Source organism: Podarcis cretensis (genome assembly GCF_951804945.1).
Source record: "Podarcis cretensis genome assembly, chromosome: 12".
Classification (NCBI taxonomy): Eukaryota; Metazoa; Chordata; class Lepidosauria; order Squamata; family Lacertidae; genus Podarcis; species Podarcis cretensis.
This window is the reverse complement of record NC_137181.1, coordinates 37816959-37839141: the sequence shown is the minus strand read 5'-3', so window position 1 is coordinate 37839141 and position 22183 is coordinate 37816959. Positions and strand designations below refer to the sequence as shown.

The 22183-nt window shown below is 41.3% G+C and overlaps 1 protein-coding gene across 1 annotated transcript in view; it reads left to right on the top strand.

Moving 5' to 3' along the window:
* HIBADH (3-hydroxyisobutyrate dehydrogenase) overlaps window positions 1–22183 on the top strand; it is a 72597-nt gene that overhangs the window by 2901 nt on the left and 47513 nt on the right. Inside the window, exons 2-4 of the mRNA XM_079948086.1 lie at window positions 2410–2570; window positions 4074–4183; window positions 6744–6865. Of these exons, the coding sequence (XP_079804212.1) occupies window positions 2410–2570; window positions 4074–4183; window positions 6744–6865 (393 nt within the window). The remainder of the gene's footprint in view (window positions 1–2409; window positions 2571–4073; window positions 4184–6743; window positions 6866–22183) is intronic.

The window sequence follows — 22183 nt, the reverse complement described above, 5'->3', positions numbered from 1 at the left end:
GTCATGCTGGCCACATGACCCAGAAGCTGTACGCCGGCTCCCTCGGCCGGTAAAGTGAGATGAGCACCGCAACCCCAGAGTCGGTCACAACTGGACCTAATTGTCAGGGGTCCCTTTACCTTTACCTAGGGAATCTATAACCCTCTAGATGTTTGATTGCAATTCCCATTAGTTTTAGTTAGCAAGGGATGATGGAAGATGTAGTCCCTCAAAATCTGGAACAGAGCCTGCATCTCTGTTGTGTATGCCCCTTTGTCTGTATGGCTACTGATTTAACATGTGACATAGAAGGTTTGGTTTCCTGATTTTCACTATCCCGTCCCCATATCTGGGGGGGCGGGGGGGACGACACTTCAGCATCTTTGTGTGACAGGACTGGAAACCAGATTTCTTGTTTCCCATTTTATCATCACAAACCCCCTATTAAGCAGGTAGAGAGCATGTGGTCCTCCAGCTATAGTTAGACCACAGCTCCCATTAACCCTATCTATTAGCCATACTAGCTGGGACTGATGGAAGTTGGAGTCCAGTAACGTGTGAAGAGCTACAGGTCCCCTATCTGTGTGAAACGAGGTGTGAAATAGAAGCCTTGTGTATTGTTGCTAAACTGTTGTACCCCTATTTATTAAAAATATTTATAATAATACTTCTTCCAGGTAACTTTCTATGGTTAGAGAACAGTTTGTCTCAGCTTGCACATCTTCTGCTGGCTTGATAGTTGTCAGAGGTAACTGGTTAGGACTGTGATCAGGAAGTCTGATACAAGATGTTGGTGTATTAATCAAGGCACCAACAATATCGTGTGGAGAGCAGCTGCATCTGTCTTCTGTTGGGGCTGAGAAAGAGCTTAACATCCGAAGACTAATAACTCAGATGCTACTGATCTAAGAAGGAACACTTCCAATTTACTCTTGTCACTGATTTTTCAATATGAATGCTATTTTTCTTTACATACACTGTTGAGGTTGAGCAGTTTGGTAAATTTCATGTAAGCTTGATATTCATTCATAATGATGCCTGGTATGATTCTACTCCATTTTATTTTGCTTTAAGTCAACGTTTCTTACAATTGGCAGTCAAACTGAGAACAGATGGCATTCAGGCTCTAAGCTAGGATTGTATTCATTTAGAAAAGGAAATTATTGTTTATCCTGTTGCCTAACATTCTCTGTTCATGTATGCCTAGTAGCTAGCGCTTATGTTACGACTGCACAGTGCAATACTGAGAGTTGAGTGCCTCTAAGATTTTTTTCAGTGGGTCTTGAATACACTTTTTCTGAATTACATCTATAGCCCTGTAGTGCTACAGGTTCTCATTCTGTTGATGGCTACTCTTGGCATTTGAGTGTCCGTCATTTACCTAATTTTCATGAATGTCCTACTAACACCAGAGGATAGCTTTCAGACTGCTGGGGAAAGGCATTAAATTACTGTGGTGTGAAAGTTCTCCATTATGCTTTTTTAAAAATGCATCTTTAGTCCATGCAGACAAACTGCCATATGATAGTAGTTTGCACATCTCAACATCTGGTGGACAGCTGTTTGTGTCTTGAATTACAGCTGATACTAACTGGCTGGATTGGCAGTCAGGAAAAGAAAAGGGATCAGCTATGCGTGGAATTTGTACAATCTTTCCTGCCAGTCCATATTAAGGTTGAACTCATTCTCTTTGCCCTGTAACCCAGGAACGATGGGTAACCAAGTGGAAGTGTTTTAGAATTACTACATTCACATGACAAAATTTAAGCAGAAACGCCCCTGCAACTGAGAGTTAAAGGCAACACGCAAAGCACACCTTAAAATAATTTTGCATCTCTTTTTTACATGAGATTACTCAAAATGGTAACCATTACAAATTAATATTATTTATTGGGTGTTCCGAGTTTATATAGATAAACCAGGATAAACATTTGTTAAAGAATAAGAAAAAAATACTGTGTTTATTAAAGTTTTCTTAAAGATGAAAAAAATGGCAAGAACAAGTTCAAGCAAGTTTAAATTCTGAAATACAACATAAATAGATTTTATCTGTGCGTGGTACAGTGGCTATTATAAAACACAGGAATAGTACAGATGTCTTCAATTGCATATTAGTAGCAGATAAAAACTCTTGCCATGGCAGGCACCAGAGAAGCTGGGACAAAACATAGCACTAATAATATATGACATAATAATTAACAATACATTTTAGTGTATTTTTGGTCTCTGTGGAAGCCGCCCAGAGTGGCTGGGGAAACCCAGCCAGATGGGCGGGGTACAAATAATAAATTATTATTACAAACTCAGAAATGAACAACAGCATCAAATTGCTACTGTAAATGGTCACAAATAACCGTACAATCTGTTTTTGTTATGGAAATGTATTTCAAGATCATTTACTAATGCTGAAACTCTTGGAACTGTCTTTAGTCTCTTCTAGGGCAATGGCTTCCAAAACTGCTGTAGGATTCATTGGTTTGGGCAACATGGGAAATCCAATGGCGAAAAACCTTGTAAAACATGGGTACCCTGTAATAGCATATGATGTATTTCCAGAAGCGTGTAAAGAATTTCAAGACTTGGGCTCACAGGTATAGTAGTTGGTATCTTATTTTAAGAATCTTACTTCATAAGGGGGCTGTGAAATTCCATTAATTCCATCTCAAGATAGGAATTGTTATTAAAAAAAGTCCACTCTGGGCAGCTTCCAACAAGTTAAAACACAGTAAGACATCAAACATTAAAAACTTCTTTATACAGGGCTGTCTTCAAATGTCTTCTGAAAACTGTATAGTTATTTATCTCCTTGACATCTGCTAGGAGGGTGTTCCACAGGGCAGGCACAATTACCAAGAAGGCCCTCTACTCGGTTCCCTGTCACCTCACTTCTCGTAGTGAGGGAACTGCCAGAAAACCTTTGGTGCTGGATCCCAGTGTCTGGGCTGAGTGATATGTGCTTCCTATGTGTTGGGTGTGATTGTGCCCTGGTTCAGACATCATGGGCACCCATGGCTAGTTAAAAAAACAACCAGTGGCACCTCGGTTCACAAACCTAATCCGTTCTGGAAGTCTGTTCTTAAACCAAAACCGTTCTTAAACCGAGGTGCGCTTTCCCTAATGAGGCCTCCCGCTGCTGGTGCCCTTCCACCGTTCAGATTCCATTCTTACACCAAGGTAGAGTTTGCAAACTGGGACACTACTTCTGGTTTTGCAGAGTTCGTAAACCAAATCATTCGTAAACAAGGCTGTTCTTAAACAGAGGTACCACTGTAGACTCAAGCTGTGGTTTGTGAAGTTCAGGTATAATTTCTCAATTCAGAATAGTAATAGTTCACTCTCCACCTGATGTGCACAAGCAAGAGAGGGATAAAGGCTTGAGTAGGGTCAAGTGGGCTCTGATCCTGACCTGCTTACCCTACGCCTCTAATTGTTGGACTACAGCCCCCATAACCTTTGGCCATTGAAGGTCACAGGCTCCCCACCTGGATGGTTAAACCCATTATTTCCCCTCTTTTATAACTATATGGATAAGCTGTAGTTGACTAGAATGTCTTAAGATGAAATGTATGTGCCTATTTTGGGAAATGCTGGCACCATATATGGTAATGATGATTTGGTTGTGAAGTAATTAGCATCATGGAACAAATAAAACAGACATAGGCAAACTCGGCCCTCCAGATGTTTTGGTACTACAACTCCCATCATCCCTAGCTAACAGGAGCAGTGGTCAGGGATGATGGGAGTTGTAGTCCCAAAACATCCGGAGGGCCGAGTTTGCCTATGCCTGAAATAAAGGGTTCGTACTGTCACTTGTACTCTGCCTGGACCCATGATGCCCTCCTTCTAACCAATCAGCTGTTACATCTTTGTGCTGTCTCTTGTTAAAATTCATAGGAGCGGGAGGATACGGCAAGATTTCACCCTTCCATTGTCGCATCTGATTCTGTGGCTTAGCTACACGGTGCTGTTTCCGTTCTACTGAAGTACTTGTAATACTTGCTTAAAAGGTTGAAACGATAAAACATGAAAGGATAACTTCTGTTTCAATAGGCAACAGAACACTGATCTTTTTCTTACGCCCTCTTTCTTGAAAGGTGACAGATTCCCCAGCAGATGTAGCGGACAAAGCTGACAGGATTATTACGATGCTTCCATCTAATGCTAATGCAATAGAAGTCTACGTAGGCTCCAATGGAATTCTGAAGTGAGAATTTCCTCTTATCTTCCCTCCTCTCCCCCATTTCTAAGCTTAATAATAAAATAAAGCATTTTATGCTACATTCTGCCTAGAGTGTTATTTGCATTCATTTTCTACTTGCCTGCTGAATTAAAACATTGCTAAGCACATAGCGTCTATCAGCTATCCGTGTGTGCAAACAATTCCCTGCTGCACCTATGGCAACAAACTGCATTTGGCAATAGACTTTTACTCCTAGAGATGCATGTCTGTCCCCAAACTTGAGCACTAATCCCCATTAGTATATAAATGCAACATCTTGCTGCTCTTGCGGTACTCTGGAAAGAAATAATAGCTAGAAGTCCATTACTGTATCTTAATCCTTCATGTGTGTGTTTTTCCCTGTTGAAACTCAAAGGGGAGATTGTAAGGAATTTCTAAGAACACAAGTTGATATTTTGATGACTTTGAAAAAATTGTTCAGAGCCAGGGGTAGCCATCTTAGGCTGCTGCAGCAAAAGTACAGAATTGTCGGCTTGGAAGGGACCCAAAGGGTCATCCGGTCCAACCATCTGCATTGCAGGAATCACTGACAGATGGCCATCTGGCCTCTGTTTAAAAACCTCTGATGAAGGCGAGTCCACCATGTTCTGAGGTAGTCTATTCCACTGTCAAACAGCTCTTACCATCAGAAAGCTTTTCCTAATGGTTAGGCACAGCCTCCTTTCATGTAATTTGAATCCATTGGTTTGGGTCCTGCCCTCCGGAGCAGCAAAAAAACAAGCTTGCTCCATCTTCCATGTAATAGTATTTAGGATATTTTTATTTGTTAAATTTGTATACAGTGGTACCTCTGGTTGCGAACAGGATCCCTTCCTGAGGCCCGTTCGCAACATGAATAGAACGCAACCTGCAGTGGCACATCTGCGCCTGCGCAGGTCGTGATTCGCCGCTTCTGCACATGCACGTGATTTCATTTTGTGCATTGGCGCATGCACGAGTGGTGAAACCCGGAAGTAACCCTTTCCAGTACTTCTGGGTTGCCGCGGGACGCAACCTGAAAAAAACGTATCATGAAACAAACGTAACTTCAGGTATGACTGTACTGCCCTATTCCTGTAGATCTCAGGGCTGTTCACAAAATATTTTAAGATGTCTATCATATCACCTCTTGATTCAGGTAGGTAGCCGTGTTGGTCTGACGCAGTCAAAATAAAAAAAAACTGTCCAGTAGCACCTTAGAGACACGAAAGCTTATACGCAGAACAAACTTAGTTGGTCTCTAAGGTGCTACTGGACTTTTTTTTTTTTACTCTTTTATTTATATCGCCTCTCGGTCACATCTTGTACATCAGATGCAAGTGTTACCATGGCATAAGCTTTCATATACAGTCATACCTTGGATCCCGAACACCTTGTACTCAGACGTTTTGGCTCCCAAATGCCACAAACCTGGAAGTGAGTGTTCCGGTTTGCGAACGTTCTTTGGAACCCGGATGTCTGATGGGGCTTCCACGGCTTCCGATTGGCTGCAGCCAATCCGCAGCCGTGCTTTCATTTCCGAACATTTTAGAATTCAAACGGACTTCCGGAATGGATTCCCGTTCGACTTCCGAGGTACCACTATACTAGAGTTCATTTCATCAGATACATGAAGCATAATCCTCAGTTGCAGGTGTATAACACATGGTTATAAAAGAGGAGGAAAGAGTTGTAAACCGTGGACTCAGAAGTGAATGAAATGCAAAGGAAATTAAATGCAGGAAGTGTAGATGGTAAGAATTCAGTTTACACTTAACTTTAAACCATAGTTAAAACTGCCTGATTTAACACGAATGAACAGTGTGCGTGCGTGCTGCTCAACAGTCTCTGCTTCACTTATGCTGAATTGGCCATGTCAGGCAGGAAACAAACCATAGGCTGGCTTCCTGTTTGTGAAGCTGCTCTGGTTCACATGTAGCGTGACACCAGCTGTTGGTTTGTTTTGTGCTCATGGCGGGAGGGAGGGAAGGAGGGAGAGAAGTGGGGATGTTTGAGCTGCGTCAGTGTGCTGATCATTCACATTAAACCATAGTTTATAATTAAGTAAAACTTTGTGTGTACCAGGCCAGAAGATATGCAAGAGAAGCACTGGCCCTTCACAACAGCAGTGATAACAGCATTGCCAAGCTTATTATTTTGATTAACATCTGCAGTAGGAAAGAAAACCATTGTCTCTATTCAGACAGAGTTGACCATCTTGATAAATTGTAATTTAGAAGATTCACACAGGAGCATCTCTTAGAAATTCCTTTGTTCCAAGTATGGGCACCTAAGGTCAGTGGCAGAATGCCCTGGTAAATTGTGTTATAGCCAATTACCAATGTGAATTTATGAAATAGCATATCCGTATTGAAGATCTCATTGATACTTTTTTTTAATATCTGCTATGATCTTCATTTGATTGTGCCAGCTTCTGTACTCAAGCTGTGTTGCCTCTAGGCCAGATGGTATCAGTAAAAAAATTAAGCTAATTTTGTTGACTTTTTTACATATCTACAAAGCTCTCTGTCTTATTTGTCTTTTGCTTCTTCTTTTTCTTCTTCAGGAAAGTGAAGAAAGGTTCTTTGCTAATAGACTCCAGTACTATTGATCCTGCAGTTTCAAAAGATCTAGCTAAAGAAGCTGAAAAAATGGGAGCTGTTTTTATGGATGCCCCTGTTTCTGGTGGTAAGCTTTCCCCCCCTAAACTTGTGTTTTCCCTGATGTTGGAGGTTAGGGAAGGCTGGCCTATATACGTACTACTCATTAGGAAAAAATAAAGAAGAACTCTGAATTTTCATATCTAAGATTCATAAAGATATGTAGGCTCATGCAGAGGGGCTCATGCTAGCCGAGTGAAACAATTGCTGTCTCTGTTGACCTGATCACCACATTACAAACTACTTTTAATAGTCCCCTCTGTTTGAAAAGAAATTTGCCATGCGGCAAGGGGAGCTGGAATTCACTGAAAACAAGCGTAAATCATCAGATGCATAGGACAAGTTCTGTGGGTCCTCATACTACATATTTTGTATTTTCTCTCTCTTCAAATTATCAAGTTGGTAATTTTCTACTTAGTATATTGGAAGCTTGTAAAGTAGAGGGTCAGCAATATGAAACATGGAATTTGAATGTACTATTAAAAAGGATTATTTCTCTAGACGTAAAGGTAAAAGGGACCCCTGACCATTAGGTCCAGTCGTGACCGACTCTGGGGTTACAGTGCTCATCTTGCTTTATTGGCCGAGGGAGCCGGCATACAGCTTCCGGGTCATGTGGCTAGCATGACTAAGCCTCTTCTGGCGAACCAGAGCAGTGCACGGAAACACCATTTACCTTCCCGCTGGAGCGGTACCTATTTATCTACTTGCACTTTGACATGCTTTTGAACTGCTAGGTGGGCAGGAGCAGGGACTGAGCAATGGGAGCTCTCTAGACTTAGAATCCAGCAAATTCAGCAAAAGATTGATGGATTCAACAAAAATTGATGTTTTGGGTATACTGGATTCCTCAAGCTGGAGGTTTAACAATAGAAGTATCTCACTGAGGGTTGTCCAGTGATACCTCCTTTTTGGTTGAAAGTTATTGTCTGTTCAATTTGCCTTGGTGAAACCTTTGATATTTGCAGATGTCAATGTACTTTTGAAATTCTACAGTAAACAAGGTACCACTTTAACTGCTTGTCTTACACAGAAGAGCATAATAGGTCACGCCACTGACCAGGTTGGAAGGCAAATGAATCTATGAAAAGGATAGTATATGTTCGTAACCAGTGCTTTTGAACAATTTACTGGCTTTATGGCTTCACTGTCAAGCCAGCTCTTCTCCTCCACACTTTTTCTTACCCTTCAACTTGAAGAAAAGTTTTGGAACTCTTCTGTTTGTGACATTTTGGTTAGTCCTAGGAATATAGGAAGCTTCTGTAGACGTAGAGGCTCAGTATTGGTCCATATAGTATTACCTACTCTGACTTGCAACAGCTCTCCATTATTTCAGATGGGAAATTCCCATCCTAGTACCGGGAAGTGAACCAGGGACCCATAGCTCTACCACTGAGCTACGGTCGCCCCTGAATAATTGTCTGACTAAATTTTTAATTTATTCTAACACAACTTGCCCTGCTTTTTGTGTATCTTAGAGGATACTAAGTTTAGCCATAGATCAGGGGTCAGCAAACTTTTTCAGCAGTCCACTGTCCCTCAGACCTTTTGGGGGCCGAGCTATATTTTTTTTGGGGGGGGATGAACAAATTCCTATGCCCCACAAATAACCCAGAGATGCATTTTAAATAAAAGCACACATTCTACTCATGTAAAAACATGCTGATTCCTGGAGCGTCTGTGGGCCAGATATAGAAGGCGATTGGGCCGGATCCGGCCCCCGGGCCTTACTTTGCCTACCCATGCCACAGATGATATCCAAACCGGAAGATTACTTTCGACCGCCTGAAAATTGGACTTTTATTTTGTGGCAGGTGGGGTGGGGTTACATGATGTCCCGCTTCTAGATAAACCTCTGCAAGCCGGAAAACTAAATAGCTTGTTTATGGCTTGGTGACATTTTGGTTGGTTCTAATAAAGGTATTTAGCCTAACTGGATTTTAAAAGGATAGTGGAGAAGGTATGGGTATCTGGCTGAACCTGGATTAAGGTCAGAGTATGAACAGGAGTAGCATCAATATAAGAAAATATAGGCTAGCAGCAGTGTGGCAAGCTGCCAACCCAAGTAGCTGATTACAGTAATGGTGGAGAGACAAGAAAGGTACAGGAAAAAGGCATTTATTCAGCGCAAACCTAGAAAAAAGAGAGAGAGGGCAGATAGCCATGTTGTGGCTCAATCTGTAGGAGAAAATCCAGTTTCTTATATTTGCATTTCCCACAATGTAACACTATGCTAATACACCATTGACTTGCCCTATTCAAGAGAGAGCTATGTTTGTACGCTGGTCTCCATTATTTCTGTCTTTATTTTCCATTGGTACGTTCCACCATCTTCCCTTGTACAAGCAGCTGACCTCTGTAGGTGAATGTAATTTGAAGTTCTCCATATTGCCTGGATAGGTTCCCCTCCAATTGCATCTCGCCTGCCTGAAGGGAAACTGGAATATGTTAAGTCATTTATTGACACTGTAGTGACAAGTGTAAACTGAGAACGAAGAAAGTGACTCCTCTATGGCCTTGTGTGCATAAGAGCTTCTTTGTACACATCATGCTACTAATGTGGCATTTGCAGCAGTTGCTTGTGTCAAACGAATGTGTCCTTTAAGGAATCTTAAGAGTGTATATATATATATATGTGCATGCATGAGTGCATCTGTGTGCATTTTTTTCCTCATTGGAGAAAATAACATATGTTGAATAGAGTCGTTTTTACTAACTTGTATAAATGCTTTCTAGAAGATTGAAACAGTAGGCAGCGGAGCTTGTTAAAGACTTCTTATTTTACAAGCTTTAAAGAATTCAGAATATGGCTTGACTCCTTTTTTTTTTTTAATCGAAACCCTCATATAGACTTCGTTTCAGAGCCAGCATCAAGTCTGTACAGTGCTTGTCTTTTTTAAAAATACAAACATACACTCTTGCTCTTTCTATTTACTGAATCAGAACCCTACTGTTTCCACTGGTGCTGTGTCTAATTTATGACGTGACCACAAAAACTAAAATTATTTATATGTTGGCACAAAACGGCACCACTGTAGTTAAGAGTCTGTTGGCATTTCCATTATAAATCCTCCCTAGGACAAGTTTATAACTTGGCATTTTTACTTTGCTTCAGGCTCTAAACATGCTGTTTTCTGTCCAAGCACAATTGGGTGTTTTTTTAATATATATAAAAAATCATTTAAATAAGCTTGTGCCACTTATTTATGTTTCACAACTAGTACTGCAAGCTAGAGTTTTGAGAATGGTATATGGCCCAAACTGTAGTGAAATAAAATAATAGTGGATTTTAAAGGAACTTTACAAACTCTTTATTATTATTTACTAAATGGCACAAGTATACATGCAACAGTTTTAGGTGCAATTTTGTTTTTTTGGCATAGTGCTCTACATTCCAGTCTTTTCATTGAGAGGTCTTAACAGTCAGCAGTGCACATTTAATAGGATAAATATTTAAAAACCCACAAAAATAGTCTGTGGATGTATGAACCCATGTTTATCAGACTCATGATTCCTCCTTTTCTAAATCCCTCCCTCCCCGTTTGAAATCAGTTTGTATTTTTCCTCTTCTGTGTCTAAATGAAGGCAGCATCATTTAGCATTAGTAAACTGGTAGGAAAGGATAGCTCAAGAAAAGGGGGGCAGCTAGTAGATTGTGTGAATTTTTCATTACAGTTACCAGTTCAGACTGCATGTGAGAGTCCAATTGGATGAGAAGCAGTTTTCTGGTCTTGCGCAGTTGCCATGTGAGTTGAATTTTTGGTACTCGCAAAGCTCTTTCACTAGAAGGGCTCACACTGCTCACATTACCCCCCTTCTTTAGTCTTGTGGCCTGTCATCTTCCCTTGTCCTTAGTTTACAAATCCTTGTTTCCATTGGTGTGCCTGAGAAAAGGATTCTGTATGTTTAAGACAAGGTCAGCTCCAGTTGTGAGGGGACCCTGCATAGAGGCCACCTCTTGACAGGCCACCTCCTCCATCAGTGGACCCTTGTAAGCTGTGCCAAACAGTGCTTGTTGGCTGGGTCTAGCTGCCATTTTGGTTGTTTGTGGTGCCCTTGATATTGTGTCATACTGTACTGTGGGGGGAAATTAAGCTGTGACTTGACCCAGCTACTTGATGCTGTTCAGCATGCTGGGCCAGAAAAAAAAATCCAAAGCAGTGGACACTTCCAGAGGGCAGAAAATTGTCTTATACCGTGTCAGACCATTGGTCCATCAGGCTTGCTGTTGTCAATACTGATTGGCAGTGACTCCTGGCAAGCCCTACCTACAGAAACCAGACATTGAACCCGCAACCTTTTCAATCCGAAGCATGTGCTTTGGCCAAGTTCTGAAGCCAGTCCTGACTTGAGATTGGGAGATGCCAGGAAATGATTCAAATTACAGTCATACCTCGGGTTCAGGTTGCATTTTTTCAGGTTATGGATCCGCCGAAACCCAGAAGTACTGGAATGGTTTACGCCCGGGTTTTGGGGGGCACGCATGTGCAGAAGTGCTAAATCGCGCTTTGCGCATGCGCAGAAGTGCCGAATCGCAACCCACGCATGCAGAGACGCGCCGCTGCAGGTTGTGAACGCTGTAGGTTGCGAACGTGCATCCCGCATGGATCACGTTCACAACCCGAGCGTACACTGTAATTCATTGTGGGATGGAGAAGCAGAACTACTATGATGTTACAGGATGGATTTGTTGAATTTTGAAAAAAGAAAATCTGAGTGATCTCTGTGTGCATTTTTTGTGTGTGTGTGTGGGGGGGGAATATGGTGATGCTGTTTACAGCTCATTGTATCAGACAATTGCTCTTCAGCCATCGGCTCAGTTTCAGTTGATTCCCTAGCTGCCCAGCTCACTGATAGAGGCACATTCTTCTCTCCCCACTCTTCCACAGCTGTTTGGGCTGGAGCTGACAACTACTGTTTCCAATGAAAACTCAGTTCTAGAAACAAATGGCATTCTTGACGTTTTATGGTGTTAACAACTTTAAATATCTTTCCCATCCGCTGATAAAAGTGGAAAGGAATACCCCCCATTCCATTCTCATGTTGAATATACGCAGTAATAAACAACCCCCTGAAAATATAAGCGTTGTTGCGAGGAGAGGAACATTTGTTAGCTGCAAGGTACTTTTTTTGGTGGAAACAGGCTAAAATATATCTCAAAATGAGAATGCAGCATTTTATTGCTTTATGGCTTTGGCCACGGAGCAGAGCTAGAATTCCAGGCGAAAACCTACAAAGGTTAGTCAAAATATTGCGTGTTTTGTTCTTAAACCTCATGCTACTGTTTACACAGCTGGTCTTGCATTAGGTTGTGGTTATGGATTTTGCATCTCGTCCCCAGCCTGTGCCACTCATGAGTCACCAGGAACCGTTGTTGAATATAACAGAGCCTTAAAGCTCTTGGCCCCCACTAAGGGTAGGATCCAGCATTCAGCCTCAGATAAGGGCATTCCCTTGCTTCCAGTGAACAAAGTGGGGATGGGAACAGCATTTGCAAAAGAAAGAGAGGGAGGGTGGAAATAGGATGAAAAGTTGCCATATTCTGAAGAGCAAAAAAGAGGATATATTTTCCGACTTCTACTTTTAACTACAGATTGCTATGATGACTCTCATTTTAAATACCCCTACTATATGTAGGCCAGGGGTAGGCAACCTAAGGCCTGGGGGCCGGATGCGGCCCAATCGCCTTCTCAATCTGGCCCGCGAATGCTCAAGGAATCAGTGTGTTTTTACATGAGTAGAATGTGACCTTTTATTTAAAATGAATCTCTGGGTTATTTGTGGGGCATTGAAATTCATTCATTCCCCCCCCCCCAAAAAAAAAATATAGTTCGGCCCACCACATGGTCTGAGGGACGGTGGACCGGCACACCGGTGAAAAAGGTTGCTGACCCCTGATGTAGGCTATAGAAGCTGTGATATATTGCTAGTAGCAGTGTTCTTAACATTTCAAAAACAAAACCCCTCCATTTTGTACATTACAAGCAGCCTTCTCATTAGGAATTAACTCTCGCATAGCTAGCTGGAACGAGGAACGGTTGCAGGGTTTGTTTAAATACTATTTCTTCTGGAGTACTTATATCCCACAGCTGATTTGATTCTTTAATATGTCGCTAAACTACGATCATCCTTAAGTGGTGTACATTCAATATAACACAGAAAAGATTATTTTGATTGCTGAAATGCATGATTCAGGTGAGAGTGCTATTACAAGATGGAATAGAGGTATCTGGACTTCTAAAATCAAAGGTAGGTAACTTTTTGGTGTTGGCAATAGCAGTCATTTAAGCTGAAGCATCTCAGGAAAATTGTGGACAGAATGTAGAGAACGGTAGGCAGAGTTCCATCTGTACAAAAGGACTTTCCCACTGCAGCTTCTTGCACAAAAGCCACTGTGGAGAGTAATGTCATGTCAGGTGCTACGATCTGTGAATGGAGGGGAGGGAATTGGCAAAAACTGGAGACTGCCCCCACCCTCACTTCTGTGAGCAGAAGTGCCATTTGTTCAAACAAAGAGGCCCCTGCATCCTGGCCTTTGTGTCACTAGGAACAGCAACAACCACATGATTAAAATGTTGTTCAGAGGTAGAAAATGGTTAGCATCCTCCCTGAGGATTGTGGCAAACTTAGTAACAAATTTGTAGTGTCATGCCATCATAAAGAATGGGAGGCACTTGTATCATTCGGAGTAAATGAATGACCAGAAACCACGTAATTAGCTCTTCAAATGTTTGCGACCTTGTCTCTTCTTGCAGTTACAACAGCGATCCATAATCTTCAACCATGCAGAGTCTTACCCCTAGATTTTGCCAGATAGAATATCAACATTTGCTATAAAGAGCAATGCCAGAGGGCATTTTCAGAGAAGTAGTTTTTAAGAACTGGTTCAAACACAGCTTGCCCTAAGAGAATTCTAGGGATTTCAGCTGTGTGGTTGCTTATAGATTCCTATGAAGAGACTTGTGGCACCTTAAAGACTAACAATAATAATAATTTATTATTATTTCCCCAGCCACTCTGGGCGGCTCCCAACAGAATATTAAAAACACGATAAAACATCAAATGTTAAAAACTTCCCTAGACAGGGCTGCCTTCAGATGTCTTCTAAAAGTCAGATAGTTGTTTATTTCCTTGACATCTGATGGGAGGACAAAGGCATAAGTCTTTGTGGATGACAGATCAGATGCAACAGGACCTAGAAATTATATAGATTCTGGGCCCTCTTGCAGAGTAAGTTTACATAAGTTACATATACACTGTAAGATGACATGATTTCCTAGCATAATCCTGACTGGTGAGATCACATCCAACCCTTTGGAGAGCCTAGTTCCCTACCAGTGATTATTTTTAAAAGTAATAATTATATAGTGGAAAAAATATTTTTCTGAATCTACTCTAAGTCTGCAGTTTATTCCACCCACCTCTTACATTTGAGTGAACTCATTTCCACTATCTCATTTGGTATAATAATGCATGCATTATTACCATCCTAAGCTCTCAGCAGAGAACTTGAACTAATGTAGCTCTTTTTGAAAAATGGGGGAAGGACTTGCTTCACATTAAGGTTAAGGTCATTTGATTGTCTGCCAAATAGCTGGTTTAGCAAATGGCAGGAAAATTGCAATTAAGTCAACATTCATATTTCCACAGGAAGACCTGCTATATAAATCAAAATTCTTTTAAAAGCAATAAAATCACACTATAAAAACTAACATCAGCTCTCATCTTGCAAGGTTTTCCAGATTATTAGAATAATTATTTTGCTTCAGGTATTTTAAAAGGTGACAGTTGGCTAGAACTGTAAATTGCACCACAGATCAGAAGAAAAATGGCAAAAAAATCAGCATAAATGCATACTGCACTAACTGTTAACAAGCAACAATGGGGTTTTAAAGCATCAATATCTGGAGCAGAATTTATCCACACATATGGTAGGTACTTCCTGAATGCTGAGGGTTCCTGACTAAGTACACCTGTGACCTCTTTTTTTTGGGGGGGGGGGGCGGTTAAAAGTCTATAGTGAGCCAGTCTCAGGAGGGGCTGCCAAACAGCAGTGCCTATTATTGATCCTTTGTAATGGCATGTAACTTCCATAATCCAATATTCTACATTTCTGCTCAGAAGGAAGTCCCACTGAGTTTACTTGGAATTAGATGTAGGATTGCAGCGTTCGTAATGTTCCAACATGTGGAACTTGTGGCTTCTGTCATACACTGGGGGAAAAAGAGTGCTTTCCCACTTCTGACTCACTGCATAGTTATTTGCTCTGGAATCCACAGAAATATGTGCAGCAGTACTATGCTTACTGGATGGGTGAGGTTATGTGGTGCCTCTCCAAACTTGACCACAGCCTCGTCTGTTGCTGTAATGAGGCAGTTGGGCCAATGGTTTTGGACTAGGTAATCTGAAGGACCTTGTGCTGCATGATCCTGCTAAGGTCACTAGGAAAGGTTCTCTGAGTCCCACCCTCACCAGAATTTCAATTATTGGGTAAACAGCTGAGGGCTTTCTCTATTGCAATACCCAGATTTTGGAACTGTCTGCCCCAGGAGATCCACCTGTCTCCTTTTCTGATGACATTTCATTTCAACAATCGTGAGAAGGAGCGTCTCCACCCCCATCGTTCACTGAGGTCCAGCGCCGAGGGCCTTCTGGCAGTTCCCTTTCTTTGAGAAGTGAGGTTACAGGGAACCAGGCAGAAGGCCTTCTCGGTGGTGGCACCCACCCTGTAGAACGCCCTCCCATCAGATGTCAAGGAAATAAACAACTGTCTGACTTTTAGAAGACATCTGAAGGCAGCCCTGTTTAGGGAAGTTTTTAATGTTTGATGTTTTATCGTGTTTTTAATATTCTGTTGGGAGCTGCCCAGAGTAGCTAAGGAAACCAAGCCAGATGGGTGGGGTATAAATAATAATATATGATGATGATGATTAACTCATTTGAACATTTTGGACCCTGATTTGCCAGTCCCCTCTGCCCTTTCTGGTTTTATCTTATTTTGCATCGTGTTACAATTTTAACTATGTTGATTGTAGGCCGCGTTGTTGGCCAGTGGAAAGGTAGGATACAAACATTTTAATACATACTAAGGCAGCTAAGAAGTGGTTGACTGTGGCGTCTCACTAGTATCGAAGGGTAGTATCCTGTTTTCTGCCAAGGAGCTCTGAGCATCATACTTGGGTTTCCATCTCTTTGTTTTATCCCTGTAACAACCCGGTGAGGTAGGCTGGTTTGAGAGAGAGGAGGAAAGAGACTCACCCATGGCCACCCAATGAGCTTTATGGCCAAGTGTCTCTTTGAACCCAGATCTCTCCAAAGTCCAATACTGTCTACTTCACTTCACCACACTGGTTGAGTGTTTTTATGGGTATATGCTACTAGTACTTCAGACTGGAAATGGTAAAGCTATACTCTTCAGCATTGACACTGGCCCAAGAGAGATTATAAACCATTCTGAACAAAATTTATTTAACCTATTAAAAAGTCAACCTTAAACTGCAGTTAATTAGTTTACACTATTACCTCACTTCTGCTGAGGACTAAAATTCCCTCAGAGTAAAAGGAGGTATATCAGGTGAGTTGACTGATGCCCATATGGAGCTTTAAGATAATGATGAGTTTAAATTTCCTCTTAGAGCTAAGTGAGAATAAAACTGAAGGCAATAAATACTGTTGGCCAAACCCATTAAACCAAAAAGCTGGGAATTCTCCAGTTCTTGACTTAAATTGTTTGTTTATCAGCTGGCGCCTAGTCTGGAGTCAAGAGCTGGAGATTTCTATCTGTGACAGAACTTTGAAACTCTTACAGGACACTTTCATTTTAACTTAAGGTAACTTGAGTTTATAGCTTTGGCTTTAAAGATTACTAATGATTTACTCATTTCCTTACCATTTAACCAGAGTGGACTTCTTTCCCAGGAAGGGATCTGTGTTTATTTAGGGTCTTTGTCTGCGGAGGGATTAAAAGGCAGCCCACCAGCATTGTGAACTTGATGGTAATAAAGGGTCACCAAAACACGCCATAAAAACATTCTTACTATGGAATTAATTATACAGTGTAATTTTACAAAGCAGTTCACTAACCCTTCTTTTAAGGCTTCAGCAACATTTTATTCTTCTTCTTCAGAAAGTTGGAACTGGTGGGGGGGGGGGAGAGAAAACAGTTTTTATTTAATGTCAAGAAGCCTGATGTGTACATAAACTGATCCAGGCGTTCAACTTACAAAGACTTGAAACAACTGGGGAAATCCTAGTTTCAGTTTCTGCTATATGTGTAAATTTTAAACACTTTACTAGGTTGTGCACAGAGGATAAAAGTCTTTTTGAAGCTCTGTTAACAGATGCAGCTATAGATACCTAGCGCAGGGAAAATTCTTAAGAACGCTGGGTGTTTTCCCCACCTCCCCAAAAACCTTTCGATCTCTTCAAAGGAATCCATTCATTTTCCGCACCACCAGGTGGCATTGCAACCAAGCATGATTTCAAAATAGTTGGCGGGTGCATTTGGAAGTATTTGGGCAGAAGAGTATCATACTTTGTTTTGTTTTTTTAAAGAAAATCTTCCATTTTCAAAACTTCTTTTTTTTGTTTTATAAAGAAAAGTAGTAGCTGCTTAGGATGTCTTAGGAAGTCAGGTTTTTGAGCTTCAAGAGAGGATGGTACAATATGAAGAGAATAGAAGTGAATGGTTGTTAGAGTGGAAAGCTAAATGATCCGTCAAAGTGCTTTGCTATGAAATGATGATTCATCCTTTGTTGATATGAATCAGCTGTGTACTGATTTATCTTTTAGTTCAGCTGTGAGAAAGGAATTTTGAAATTTGCTGTTTTATTTATTTGAAACTTTTCCAAAAGGAAGTCTTCAAGGCAGCTTATTCACCCATCTCTTTAAAACCCTTTCACCTAATCTAGCAAGCATTTTAGGCGTGGGTAGGCAAACTAAGGCCCAGGGGCTGGATGCGGCCCAATTGCCTTCTAAATCTGACCTGTGGATGGTCTGGGAATCAGCATGTTTTTAACATGAATACAATGTGTGCTTTTATTTAAAATGCATCTCTTGGTTATTTGTGGGGCATAGGAATTCATTCATTTCCCCCCCCCCAAAAAAAGAAAAATATAGTCCAGCCCCCCCACAAGGTCTGAGGGACAGTGGACCGGCCCCTTGCTGAAAAAGTTTGCTGACCCCTGATTTTAGGCATGCATTGAGGGGGGGGGGGTCTGTTCACCCAGAGCAGTTGTTTCAGGTGCCCCCGGATCCTATGGCAAGCAATGAAGAAAAAGTGGATCTAGAGGAGTCTTCAACTCTGGATGTGGTTAAACTGATGTGTGCAGAAAGAGGTGCCAGTTGGATGGGGCTGGATGTGGATTGTGTTGAAAACAGTGCACATGCTAGACAGCCACTTTGGTCCCCATTGAAATACATAGTACATGCTTGGAAATAATTTCAGCCTGATGCAGGTGTTCCACCGCCATGTTCACAAAATACGTGATGAGTACTTCATGAGTACTGGAGGCTCATTATTTCACATAGTTGCCCTTGAACCCATAGCGAGCAATGAAAACAACAATGAGGGGAGTAGAGCTTTTATCACATATTTAGTGAACATGGTATTCAGACATGGCTGTTCTGTGAATAATGGTTGTATGACTGTCACTAGTTGTATGTAACAAGTTGTTGCATGCAGCTATCTTTGCATCATAGCTGGAATAGATGTTTTGAGCGTTGGAAATCCATTACACCGACTGGTTCGGTTGAGAGGGAATCTTTACAATCTCTGTGATGGGGTTTTCCCCACTCCAGCCCATCCCATAGAAACCTGGATAACTAGGTTGGATGCAGAGAAACGTCCTCTCTGAAAAAAGTGCATTTCTCCCACAGAATAAGCCTTTTTTCAGAAAATCCATCTTAATGTTTACTCTTCTTATATTTTCTAAAATTAAGATTATTACCCTTTCAAAGTATGGTTATTTTCCCCCCAACATGCATTAGGCAGAACATTAGTTCTTAAAATATACTTGGGGAATTTTTATAGAACAAATTTAATTTTTTTATTTTTTTTAAAATGCCATCTTCTGAAAAATCACATCTTACTAAATCAAACTGGAAAATGGCAACTTTGTTTCTCCTCGTAATAGTATTTTACCCTTTCCATGTATTATCCTTGCCTAATTCATGGAGGTGATAATTTATCAACAGCTTTATGAAGTGCCATTCATCTTACACCATTACTCTTTCTCTTCAAGTATTTAATGTGTATAATCTGTTGAGAAATGTATATGCTTTCAAAGTGAATGTCTATGACCTCCCACCTTGTCCTCGGACCGAGTATATATCTTATGGCCTACTTGTTCAAAGAGCAGCTTGAATATTTTATATCTGAAATCCCCAAAGTGTTGAGAAAAAGAGATGTCATGTTATAATTTACATATATGGGTTTTTGAACAGACACATTTATTGGTAAACAGCAGCAGTATACGGTAATTGTGACTTTTGACCCTCCATGTTACACTTTTAAACCTGATACAACGGTCTGTTTCTAAGCTTTGTTGTTGTGTGCGATGTTGCTACTTATTTAACATCAAAAAGCTGTGGCAGTTTGCCTTTATAGATGTTGCCTGTGCTCTGGAATTGCCTCCTGCTGTCCCTGAAACCTTGCTTGGTTTAATGTTTCAGATTTTCTCACCAGAGCCCTTAATAAGCAAGACTTTAGCTAACACACTAGTCTTTATCAAATCTGATACAGCAGAGACTGTGCTTGAGTAACTGCCCAATTCATTAACACACATAACAGCTTGGGCCTTTTTCTCGGAGCACTTAATGATGTTGTGGAGTAATGACATGCACATGCAGATTTTTACATTGCATGTAATCTTTGTGTTTTCCCACTTTTCTTTTTTAAACAGGCATTGCTTTAGGTCTGGAGTAAATGAGTGTTTTTCTGCTAAAGATTCTCAAAGTAAACTGGTCTCATTAAAAATAATGGTCGCTGGGTTGGGGGGGGGGATCCCGCAAGTTACAACAAATAAAGCCACTTAAATCATAACTATACAGTAGATTCTCCTCTAGTTCGGTTTGGAATGGCACCTATTACTAGCGCATGTTGCCATGGGAACCTCTGCATAGAGGTGAAAGATAAGTAGGCCTCGGTTAAAGGAAAAATTGAATAATAGCTGTCGGCTTAAATGATCTATTGACATAATGTGTATGTGTTGCAATGGAAGTCTAATAATCTATGTCTTCCGATTTTTTCTGCTCCCTGAGTCTTCCAATATGTTTAAGAATGCTTTTGTCTATATTTAGTAAATAAATTAAAATGGGGGGGGGGTTCTTAGAACAACGATCAGGTTGTGTTTATTTGAAATTAGCAAGTATTCTTTGTAGTGTGTGTGTGGAAATTACTTTTCAGGTTAACAGTTGTGAGAGGGCTTTAGTAGTTAGATGGGTAGCTGGTGTTCGATAGCTGATGGGATTTTTAATCTTGTCGCCCCATTTGTGGCGTTGGCGGCTTTTTCCTTTTTCAACACCAGGTGAAGATAATTTTATTTGTCTAGGCATTCATGCGTGGGATGTGCATTAGTTACTAAAATAGGTTTTATCCCCACCATTGAATTTTTACACTGATTTTTTTGTGCTGCTGTTTTGCTTTGTGTCCATTTTATCCGTGAGCTTATATTGACGTTCTTACTTTTCTGTTGTATGCCGCATTGAAAGGTGGTTCTCTGAAACTGTGGGATTTATATGGGATTGTGCAGGTAGGATTCTGCCCTTCTTCTTGAAAGTATCATTTCAATATTAATGATTCGATGCTATAGATACACTGTTGTATGGACATTATTTTCCCTTTTATCTTTCAACCTGTATCTGTGACAACGGGGAAACTGAAATACAACTATTAATTGGCAGGATGCTGGCTAACTGGGCTTCCTAATGAGTTTTAACTCTAAAGGAGTAATAAGTTGTGTTTCATAGAATTGTAGAGTTGGAAAGGACCACGAGGGGCATCTAGTCTAATACTGGTAATATTTTGCCCAGTGTGGGGCTCAAACCCACAACCTTGAGATTAAAGAGTCTCATGCTCTACCAAATGAACTATTAATATACATAGGTAAAAAGGTAAAGGTACCCCTGCCCGTACGGGCCAGTCTTGACAGACTCTGGGGTTGTGCGCCCATCTCACTTAAGAGGCCAGGGGCCAGCGCTGTCCGGAGACACTTCCGGGTCACGTGGCCAGCGTGACATCGCTGCTCTGGCGAGCCAGAGCCGCACACGGAAATATATACATATATATATTTAAATAAGATTGTTTAGTAGCATAACATATATTTGACATTTTAATTTAGTGCCTGATTTTTTTCCTCTTTTTAGTAAGTGATGCAATGCTCCACCTATTGAAAGCATCCCTATACATTGCAATAGTTGCAGGGAAACCAACAACATCTAGCATCTCTGGGCAGCCGCCAACGCATCAGCACCCTGGCAGGTCCTGCTGTTGCTGATTGTCCTGGGACACCCCCCCCCCTTTAAACAAAATTTCTTGGTCCAGCACTCTGAACACCACTGTGTGGCTGGTGCAGCTGCCAGTTTAATTTCCCACAGTATCCCTGATGTGATCAAGAGTGTTCTGGGAAGTTTAAATCTTGGACTACAGCCACGCAGCACAGGTTGGATTGCTACTGCTGCTGCCTACCACTGCTACTAGGTAATTCCACCAGCACCAACGGAGGAAGGAGGACTTACCAGAGCAGGGGTCAGCAAATTTTATCAGCAGGGGGCTGGTCCACTGTCCCTCAGACCTTGTGGGGGGCCGGACAATATATATATATATATATTTTTTGGGGGGGTAATGAACAAATTCCTATGCCCCACAAACAACCCAGAGATGCATTTTAAATAAAAGCACACATTCTACTCATGTAAAAACACGCTGATTCCAGGACCGTCCGTGGGCCAGATATAGAAGGCAATTGGGCCGGATCCGGGCCCCAGGCCTTAATTTGCCTACCCATGTACCAGAGGGTGCGTTCTCTTCCACCCCCTCCATCCTGGAGCCCGTTCTGGCAGTGTGAATGCAAGCAGCCCTAAAGGCCTATATCCACTAACTTGAACCAATGGGGTTTCTCAGTAGACCTATGTGTAGGATTACATTTACTTATATTTATTTATTTTAGTTCATAGGTAGGTCGTCCCCCCAAATAGTCCAAGGTAATCAGATGAGCCCTTTTATAGTAGAGTGGTGAAACTTTTAACCCCTCCTGAGGGACCATATTCCCTTTGTCAGACGGGACTTCTAAGCCTGCGGCCTCAGCATTACCTGTTTTTCAGCCCTGTTGTTGCTCTTTTAAGAAAC